At 44.3% G+C, this 10,559-nt stretch overlaps 1 protein-coding gene across 1 annotated transcript; it reads left to right on the plus strand.

Moving 5' to 3' along the window:
* The first annotated feature begins 2,678 nt into the window (after positions 1-2,678).
* Positions 2,679-9,067, plus strand: LOC150064844 (spermatogenesis-associated protein 31D3-like). The gene is made up of 4 exons (XM_090329271.1): positions 2,679-2,820; positions 3,751-3,787; positions 4,978-7,411; positions 7,922-9,067. Exons 1-4 carry the CDS (start codon positions 2,679-2,681, stop codon positions 9,065-9,067), a joined length of 3,759 nt encoding a protein of 1,252 aa, XP_090185397.1.
* The last annotated feature ends 1,492 nt before the right edge of the window (positions 9,068-10,559 follow it).

Below are 10,559 nucleotides of genomic sequence, written 5' to 3' on the forward strand. Positions count from 1 at the left end.
TTGTGGATTGAGGCCCTAAGCACTTGCTGAGGCCAGATTAGAAAAGGCAGAAGTTGGGGCTCGGTGGTGAAGAAGCTGCCTAGTATGTGCATACTAGGAGATGAGCCCCATCTTACTTTTTTGAACTAGTGCTTTTTTGAACAGTTGCTTTATGCGATATGGCATATGATTGCTAAATTAGGACATGGAAAGATGTAGCATCAGTAGTCATTAGGGGAGGCTCTTGTTAAGATCACAGGTGCTAGACTGGGATGAGTATCCCACAAAGACTTAAGGTGCTAGTGGAATGGGGTGGGATCCTTGAGATATGGGCTTGGTGGAAGGATGTTATGTTATTGGGGTGTGCCCATGCAGGAGATACTGGGGCTCCCTTCCCTCTCTGTCGTTGTCACACAGCTGCTGGGAGTTAGCAGGCTCACTTCCACTAGGTTGTCCTGTATTGTTACAGGCCCCAAAGCTGTGGTGCCAACTAGTACATACTGAAACCATGAAGGTGTGATCATCCCACTGTAGCAGAGAAAAATACAGAACACACATGTTGATGATGAGCATAGAAAATAGTACAAATAATCACTTTGGATAGTTGGACAGCTTTTTCTTAAATAATTTTTATTGTGATTAATAGGAGGGTTACATTATATTCACCAGAAGAAGGTGCATAACTTCACAAACATTGATACCTTTTCTCATGACATGGTCCCCATTTCCCACCCACCCTCTCCCACTCCCCCCCCACGCATCTTGATTCCCCCCCTTCACTATCCAATTTCAAATAACCAATTAAGTATTTACATCAGATAACAAGGTGAAATATTGTAACAATATGAGATAACCAAGGGATGGCAAAAGAGATGAGCACTAACATCGTACATTACGGACAACAATCACTCATTATATGGCTTTTGTTTCCTTATCCCAGAGGTCTTTACATTTAGTGTCATACTATTTGGCCTAAGGTCTCTAGGTTTTGTTCTGTTGTAAATCTCTGCTAGGAGAGCCCAAAGTTTCTATTGATTATGACAAATGACGGAGACTATTGGGCCTATGTTCCTTTGAGTCTGGCTTACTTCACTTAATATGATTTTTTCTAAGCCTTTCCATTTCCTTGCAAATGGGGCGATGTCGTTCTTTTTGACAGCAGCATAGAATTCCATTCTGTATAAATAGCACATCTTGTTGATTCACTCATCAGCTGAGGGACATCTGGGTTGGTTCCAAATAGTGCTGCAATGAACATCATTGAGCTAGTGGATTTAGTATGCCCTTGTTTGTGGATGATTGGGTAAATGCCAAGTAGTGGAATTGCTGTGTCATAGGGAAACTCTATGTTTAGTCTTGTGAGGAACTGCCATACCACTTTCCATAGTGGTTGAATGAGTTTGCACTCCCACCAACAGTGGGGTAGTGATCCCTCCTGGCCACATCCCCTCCAGCATCTGTTGTTATTAGTTTTCTTGATCCTGGCCATTCTAACTGGAGTGAGGTGGAATCTTAGAGTTGTTTTGATTTGCATTTCTTTTATGGCCAGAGATATTCTAGCATTTCTTCATGTGTCTATAGACCATTATTGTTTCTTCAGAGAAGACTCTCTTTAAGTCTTTGGCCCATCTTTTAATGGATGGTTGTTACTTTGGAGATTAGTTTTGGAGTGATTCAATTTTTTTGAGCTGTTGATATATTTTAGATGTGAGCCCTTTGTCCATTGTATGGTTAGTGAAGATCTTCTCCCACTCTGTAGGCTTTCTAGTTAATTTATTAGCTATGTCCTTTGTTATACAGAAGTTTAATGCAGTCCCACTTATCCAGCCTTTCTCTGATTTGTTGTGTTTCTTGGTTCTTATTGAGAAAGTTTCGCCCTGTGCCAAGGAGGCCTAGTGTGCCTCCTATTAATTCTTGTAAAGTTTTCAGTGTGTTGGCTTTTACCTCGAGGTCTTTGATCCATTTGGAGTTAATTCTAGTGCAGGGTGACAAAGAAGGATCCAACTTTAGTTTTCTGTAGGTGCTTAACCAGTTCTGCCAGCGCCACTTGTTGAAGAGGCTGTCTTTCTTCCCTTCTATTTTTTTGGCTCCCTTGTCAAAGATGAGGTGGCCATAGGTCTGTGGTTTAATATCTGGGTCCTCAGTTCTATTCCATTGGTCTACAGGCCTGCTCTTGTGCCAGTACCAAGCTGTTTTGATAATTAGAGCTCTGTAATAGAGTCTCATATTGCCTCCTGAAGTAGGCAGATACAGCTTATGAGGCCCTCGGGACCTGGCCAGCAAGATCCCGGGTCTCCATATCAGTCCTGAAATCCCATCAGATCATCCAGTAACAGAGAAGACTCACAGGGATCTGTGGGAGCCATTTCTATTTCCATAAACTCCACTTTCAGGACTTGCATATACCAGGTCAGACAAAATTAACTAGATTCCTCCTGGGGAAATGATTCGGAATATATGACAAGGTTGCCCCCTAGTGGTCAACTGGCAAATAGCAAGGGAGGGCGGAGCTGTGGGCAATCCCTCTTCACACGGCCCCTCCCCCACCCTCAGAAGCCTCTGTGACTCTGCCTTGCACTGTGATGCAGCCCAGGGGGTATTGATGAGCCCCTGCCCTGTAGGGGCTCAGATGCCTCAGGCAGCCATAAGATCCAGAACATGGAAAATGGTTTCTCTTTTCTGAAGAGTCATATTGAGTCATGGCTGAGCTTTGGCTCACTTCTCTTAAATGGAGACCCCAGGTTCACCTTTCTAAGTGCCTTGTGGTTTCTACTCCTATGTCTGTGCTACCGGTTATTGAAACCTCCATCACCAAAACTCCTGAAAAAGGACATCCAACAGGTAAGGAAATACGAGAGAATCCCCCAGAGATTCTTTTGGGTTTCCCATCTCTAGCTTGACATCACTGAATGAATGAGTCAGTCTATCTTACAGAGATCTAAGAGAAAGTCCGAAAAGAAGACAAAGCACCCATGTCATAGGGCGTGCTGCCTGGCATGGAGGACTTACGGAGGATTAAAGTTTCCATCTGAAATCCATAGACCGCCTCTCTGCGTTGGAGGGTCTTAGAGAAAGGGCTTACATGGTGACACTGTGGCTCTCATTTGTTTAGTGATGTGAAGAACAGTGGCTCCTAACATTTGGTCCTGGGTGCCCCTGTACCATCACCAGGCTTTTCTTCCTGTTGAGATGGTCACGAGAGCAGCGCTGACCTCTTGAGATCCTCTGGGCAGAGCCTGGCACCTGAGTTATGCCCACAGTTCAGAATCCTCTGAGGGGGAGTACAGTGTGGGGAGTACAGTGTGGCTGTTGGCTGCAGATTCTATGCCCTCCTCTAGCAGTCTAGCCCAAAACCCCAGTGATAAGACCTTCTTTAAGAAGACAAAGTAAACATACTTGATCATCTTTAGAAGCTAATAAAAGGAAGAATCAGGGCCTGGAATTTGGCCTAGTGGTAGAGTGCTTGCCTAGCATGCATGAAGGCCCAGGTTCGATTCCTTGGTACCACTATATGGAAAAAAGCTGGAAATGGTGCTGTAGCTCAAATGGTAGAGTACTAACCTTGAGAAATGTCCAAGGACAGTGCTCAGGCCCTGAGTTCAAGCCCCACAACTGGCAAAAAAATAATAAAAAAATAAAAAGAAGAATCAAATCTGAATTTAATGTGGAGACATCTTATTATTGAATAATGCTTAGCAGAAATCGCTACAAAGAGGAGCAATAGAAATGAGTCCTGAGACCTCATTCTTTTCTTTTTGCTCTCAATGACAGGGAATAATGAAGAGGAAGAGGAGGAGAGCATTTCGAGGTACGTTGTTTTCCTATCTGATTTAAGCTTACCAAAAATGATTTTTGTCAGAACAGAGGGTGCACCGTCTCTTTCAATATGGATATTAGATCCAAATAATGCATGACTCAATACTAACATACTCCAGCTCGTTGACATGAATTTGGAGATATAAATATGTCTAGATAGACATACAAGTTTATGATGGGATATATATTCTATAGACATATCTATGCCATAAAAAACACTCAGCTTAATTTAATTATGTTCCTAAATTTATGTGTCAGTGGTTGCATGTAGAGATTCCTTTTTTGCATACTTGTTTATACAATATGACATTTGAAATATGATGTAAAACCTCACTGTTAATAAACATTTAAAAAAATGCCTTTTGTCATTCTCTTGTTCTCATAGTTTCTCAGGACATTAGCTACTAGGCTACTAGGTTTTTCTCAGAAAATGAGCCCTCCAAGGAGAGGCTCACAGAAAGGCAGACCAGACACACAGCTCAGAGTCCATACTCTGCCAACCATGAGCATGAGGCAGTTCTACACCCAGGCAGTGGGTTCTGCTCACTAGGGGGCCAGGTGATATGTCAAGCCACAATTTCAGTGTGCAGGCATTGTGGAGAGCATTACTCCTGGGTGCTCAGATTTATGTGTGAGGTAACCACTGACTGCAGGGCTTCACATGGTGGATTTGTGCATCACATGGGATGAGGTAGAAGGTATTTTATACATGATGCTAGCTTCATATGAACCTTCTTAATGAAGGAAACTGATCATTTGACTTTGTCTACTCATATTTGGGGATTTTAGCATTTATATCCTAGAGATTGATAGGATTCTTATGTTCCTACTTTTGTTACATGTAATCCATTGTCCTGGTTTTCCAGATCGGAGAAGTCACCGGGAAGAAGTAGAGGAAGGGAGGAAGCTTCTTTCTATTCTGAAAAGGTGATTATGATTTCCCATTCTATTCTGATCTCTGTGTCCTGGGGATGAAGTGCCACCCATCTCAGTCATGGGAGGGATAGCCAGAAAAGGTATGTGAAGGAAGGTTCTGGGGAGAAGCTCTAGTCTGTGTTGAGAGGTCCTAGATGTTAGAGAACATGAAGAAAGTAGCCGGCAGCCCAACAACCACGGGGTCAGTGGGCCCGCTCATCCTTGTGCTAATCATAGATACAGCTTGGTCCCTTCTGTCTCCTGCAGCCCCCTGAACCTACAACATGATACCACCCACTTTCGGCAACTGCTCTGCCCTGACCCTTTCTGTGAGGTATGCAACAGAACAACTGCTGAGGTCAGTCGTCTGCTCTCCCAGGCATACCTGAAGGAAACTGCATGTGCTCTGTCCCCATCCGCTTCCCCAGCTCCCATGAAAAAGTCATCATCTCTGACTACTGCTCTTTCAGCAATTCCTTCAGAACAACCAATCCGAGCCCCTACGCCTACCTTTTCTGTACCCTCACCAAACCAAGACATTCCCTTGAAGGACTTCAGTTCATCCTCACCACTGGAAGAGTCTGAACCATCCAAACCAATTTCTCAGACAGAGATCAAATTCCCAGTGGACCCCTCACCATCTGAGCAACTTGCCTTAATTTCCCCTCCCCTAGCACATCCTACTCAGGGAGGAGAACTTGTTCTCCAACAAGTTTGCCCTTTGTCTACTGTGGACAGCCCTGATAGGTTGTCCACCTGTGACTCAACAATGAGAGACCCTAACTCTTCCAGCTTCGAGGTGTCAGGATTCTCCTGCAGTGAGCCTATTGTGAAAAACACACTCTCTTCCGATTTGGTAGAACATAAGGCCAGGCAGAATTGTCTTGACCTTCATTCTTCTGAGGCCTCTGCAGGAGATAGCACTCCAACCTACTATGTAGAACCTTGTAACCTCTCATTTGTTGGACTTGATGTCCTTAAATTCCTGGAATCACAAATTAAGAAGAGAGAAGGCTTATTGATGTGGAAAGAAAGGGAAAACAAAATTGCTTCCTTTTCAAAACATGATACGCTATTGAGTTCTGTAGGGAAAGTGTTAGGGTCTGTTGCTGAGGAGCAGGACCTGGCAGTTTCCCTTCCATTTGGGATGGCCAAAGGCAAGCAAGAGGAGCTACACAAGTACGTGCAGGCCCCAGGTCCAAATCCCTATGAGGACCACTCACGACAAAAATCATCTGCTAAGCACTTCTGGGGCCTCCCATCACTACACAGTGAGTCCCTGAGCCCTGCTGTTGTTGCCTTAGGTGACTGTACCCTAAAACTTGTCTTCTTTAATATAATCTCCAACGTCGCCACAGCCCATGAATCCCCCATCTTCCCTAACCCTAAACCTTTGCCATTATCTGATATCCAGTCTCAAGTCTTACCTGAAACCTTGTGCCAAGATCTTCCAATGTCCCAGGCCCAGGCCCAGGCCCAGTTTCAATCTCCACTTCCAGTCCTACCACCTTCTCTCTTACCCCAGGTTAGGGCCTGTGGAGTCTGTTTTCATGGACCACAGAGTGAGACACAGATCCTCACAACCTCTGAAATTCATCACATGGAACATAATATACTGCGGAAAAAGCAAGAGAATGTGTGGGGTTTACCCTCTGTGGTCCGGGGATCTCAGGAAGACTTTTGTTCTCCAGCTCCACAACTTTCATTGGCCAGACAATATTCCCAGGCCAATGTTACAGTGTCCATCCTTCCTGGTGATTTCCCCCTCACCAGTGAACTGCGGCAAAAACTAGAGCATCACCTTCGAAAGAGGCTCATCCAGCACCGCTGGGGCCTGCCACACAGGATCCAAGAGTCTCTGTCATGGATAAGTCCTAGGACAGACATTCCCCAGAGCTCTAGGGCAGACATTCCCCAGAGCTCTGAGTCTAAGAGCAGTCAGGGACTCTCATGGTTTTCCTCCCTGAAATGTCAGAGCAGCACACATCCAAACTTTGAATCGATTGAACCAGAAAGCGTTGACGAGAAGAACTCAGAAATACCTCTGCTAGAAGAGGAAGTGGGGAAGGAACAGGGATACAGTCCAGAGATTGGCCCCACAGACCATCTATCCAGTGATTCAGAGGGTGATTCTCATAGTAGTTCAGGATCTGACTCAGAGTCAAGCCCAGAAAGTTACACAGAGAGTATGTCAAGGAATACTGTAAATACCTCACTGAGTCATAAACAACTCAAAGATGCCCTGGAAAAACACTGGGACAAGAAATTTGCAGAAATCAGTAAAGGTCAGATTCCTGGCACTGCAACTGGTTCACTGATGTTCAACAACATGCAATTTCCCTCCCGGGAAAAATCCCCTAGCCAAATGAAACAGACGGCACTGGAACCGTTAATGGGGGTGGAGAGCAGCTTGAGCATACCCCCCAACATTTCCTTCCATGATTCCAGCAAGCAAACTATTTTGGAAGACCGTATTAAGTTTTTCTATATGAAGATGATGCATGGTCTTCTCCAGAAAATCCGGGAAACCGTAGAAATTGTTAATGAAAAAGAAAATCCATACCAGGCCTGTTCCAACTTGAAACTTCCCTCCCCATCCAGTTCCATTTCTGGGGAGGATTCTCAACTTAGTTTCTCTCAGCCTCTTAGCAAAAATTTTGATAGTGAAGAGAAGATAAGATCAACAAATTCAACCTACGTCGTAGATTTTCCTGATCCTGATGCCTTACCTGAAAATAAACAAGAGGAAGGATCCCAACCACTCCGTGTTGTAGATTTTCCTGATCCTGATGCCTTACCTGAAAATAAACAAGAGGAAGGATCCCAACCACACCGTGATATGAAGCATGATCCTGTAGATCTTCACAAAATGGATAGAAATTATCCTTTGCTTTGCCAAACACAAAACATCACCAACAAAGCCATTCAGAAAGTAAAAATAAGGTCAACTGAAGCTGTATCTGAGCTACTGAGTAAGAGAGAAATTTCTGATAAAAGAGTAAAACCACCTCAGGAAAAAAGCATGAGGTTGGGAAATATTTCCATGGCTAGCACAGAAAAATCTAGGGAGCTATCTAAGGTGGAGGATCTCTGTTTTTATCAATCACAAGCCAGTACCACCTTAAAGGTCAGCAAGTGCAAGAGCTCCCTAAGGACAGATGTTGATATGAGAAATGTGGAAACGGCACTGACTACTCAATGTCCCTTAAAGGGAACATTGGGTCCCCGTGGTCCTGATCTCCCAGACTTAAAATATCAACTTTTTGATGAGTTGAAATTGAAAATGGAGAGCAGAAAGAAAGGAAAGGCCCAGGGTCTTCAGGATGACCAGCCTCTGGAGTCAGATAACTTGAAAAACCCGAGTTTGTTTACTTTTGACTCTGGTGATTCCAGTGGGGATGTGGCAACTTCCCATGTGCTACATGCTCTACAGGACAAGTCAAAGATCAGCAGGGAGCAGGCACAGAAGCCTTGCACCACCAGTGACCTCCACAAGAGCCGAGGCAAGAATTTGCCACAAGTTAAGAAGGGCATGAGCCCTGCAACACCCAAATCAAGGGACTTTGGTGGAGGAGATACAGGGCTGGCACCATCACAACCCAGAAAGCAGACCCAGCATCCTCAAGAGAAAGCAAAGGAGAGGCCTGGGACAAAATCCTCCCACCCACTGTCACAGAAGGTACGGCCTCCTCATGAAAACCGCTTCAGAACCCACATGAAGCAGTTTTTTCAGTGGCTTAGTACAGGTAAAAACAGTAAAGGACAAAGTTCCCTGGGAAAGGGCAGTTCTCCATCTGTGCAAGCCAGAAGCCTAGGTAAAGGGAGAGCTGCTATTCCAGCCAACACTGAACATCAGAAAGTCCCCAGAGACACTGGGAAAGTCCCAGGGGTGAAAGGAGTGCAGAGGCATGGAGTAGATACTACGTGCTCCCCAGGACCCTTTTTGTCTTCCGTGAAGTCTGGGAAAACTCAACAGAAGGCAGAAAAGCAAACCCAGACAGATCATATTCAGGGCCAGAACCTCAACAAGAAAGCTTCCTGCTCTAGCGTGTCATGTGTCAAGTCCAGGATGCAAGAAGCTGCTTGTCCTGGTCAGAGTAACCTTGAGAAGAACAGGAAGGGCACAGGCTGGCATGGAGAGCCAACAAATGTGCTATTTGCTAACCACAGGCATCTCACAGCCATGGCACACAGGGAGCCAGGACTCCATGGCAGACCCACCTGCAAACGTCAAATGCATCAGGTGCCTCCGGCTGCCCCTTCAATTCCTAATGGCAGTGTGTTGGAAAATGTTTCCCTATTGAAAGAGAAAATCTTCATCATTCTCCAGGACAAAAGTTCTCCTCCCTCAACGTAATTCATTTCCTTTCCCCCAATAAACCTTCAACACATTGCCTTATTTTCACCTGCAATAAATGTTCTGACAGTAGTTCTGCCTTTTGCATCTTGTGCATATGAGTTTTGTGTAACTCATGGCTGGTACTTAGGACTAGGGAGCAGTTTGTTCTTACTGATTTTCTCTGTTGTCTTTGATGAGTTGATTGTTGGAGCCCTTGCTGAGAAATCAATGACTAGAATCCAAAAATCTCCTTCCCTACCTAATAAAGCTTATTTTCCATCTTCAGATATAGTAGGGAAGAATTAGCATATCTGTACAAGGGATTAAATGCAAGTATGTGTTTCAGAACAACTTTACTCTGTGTATGTGTGTGTGTGTGTGTGTGTGTGTGTGTGTGTGTGTGTGTGTGTGTGTTGGTCCTGGGGCTTAAACTCAGGGCCTGAGCAATGTCCTTAAACTTTTCCTGAAGGCTAGTGTTCCATTAGAGTCACAGCTACATTTCTGGCTTTTTTTGGTAGTTAATTAGAGATAAGAGTCTCATGGAGCTGGCTTGTTTCTGTACCTAGATACTCAAGAAGCTGAGATCTGAGAAGATAGTTCAAAGCCAGCCCAGGCAAGAAAATTTAAGACTTGTATCTCCAATTAACGACCAGAAAACCAGAAGTAGAGCTGTGGCTCAAAATGGTAGAGTATTAGCCTCGAACAAAAAAATCTCAGGAATTGTTATTCATTCTGACTTTGTTACCTAGTACATTGTATACAAGTTTGTTTATTTGAAATAGGAAAGGGCAGGGGAGAAAACAAGAGGATTGGGAGGGGACAGAGGGAGGGAAATGGGGACAAAAACATGAGAAAGGGTATCAATGTGTGAGTAGTAATGCACCTACTACCTGGTGAATGTAACTGTAACCCCTTTATACATTACCCAGACAATAAAAAGGAAAATCTCAGGAATATCACCAAGGCCCTGAGTTCAAGCCCCATGATCTCCCCCCCACACACACCAAAAAGTCTCATGACTTTCCTGCACAGATTGGCTTCTAGGATTACAAGTGTGAACCACCAGCAACCAGTAGACAGCTTGACTTTTTTTTAAAGAGGTCAAAATATGTGTATTTTTTTAATAATTTCTTGACACTATGGGTCTTGATCTATGGGTTGTAGGGTAAAGAGGGGCAGTAGAACAATCAAAAGGGAAACAATACCTAATGGAAGTGAAGAAGAGATCCGAAAGATAGGCAGGGCTTCCGCCAAACTAAAGTGCAATTGGTTTGCATACTCTTGGGAAGAAAGCCTCCAGATTCCTTTTCTATGGAATATTGGGAGGAAAAATGATGCAGCCTGGGTGGAAATAGGATTGAAGGCAAAAATGAGTGAAAGTCATAAGTAGACACTGAGCCACTGGCAGGCTGACCACAGATAGCAAGTCTCATGAAAAAATAAAAAAGCTGAAGGGTTAACATAAAAGCTGCAACAGTGCTATCTCTGGAAGATTCAAGAGGATTCAACT

Source organism: Megascapheus bottae, chromosome 3, assembly GCF_031878675.1.
Source record: "Megascapheus bottae isolate mThoBot1 chromosome 3, mThoBot2.hap1, whole genome shotgun sequence".
Classification (NCBI taxonomy): domain Eukaryota; kingdom Metazoa; phylum Chordata; class Mammalia; order Rodentia; family Geomyidae; genus Megascapheus; species Megascapheus bottae.

Bases quoted from the DNA above. Each gene is read 5' to 3' on its own strand.
- LOC150064844 (XM_090329271.1), top strand. From the start codon at position 2,679: ATGGCTGAGCTTTGGCTCACTTCTCTTAAATGGAGACCCCAGGTTCAC. The intron at 2,821-3,750 runs GTAAGGAAATAC...TCTCAATGACAG, and splicing joins TGAAAAAGGACATCCAACAG to GGAATAATGAAGAGGAAGAG. The intron at 3,788-4,977 runs GTACGTTGTTTT...TGTCTCCTGCAG, and splicing joins GAGGAGGAGAGCATTTCGAG to CCCCCTGAACCTACAACATG.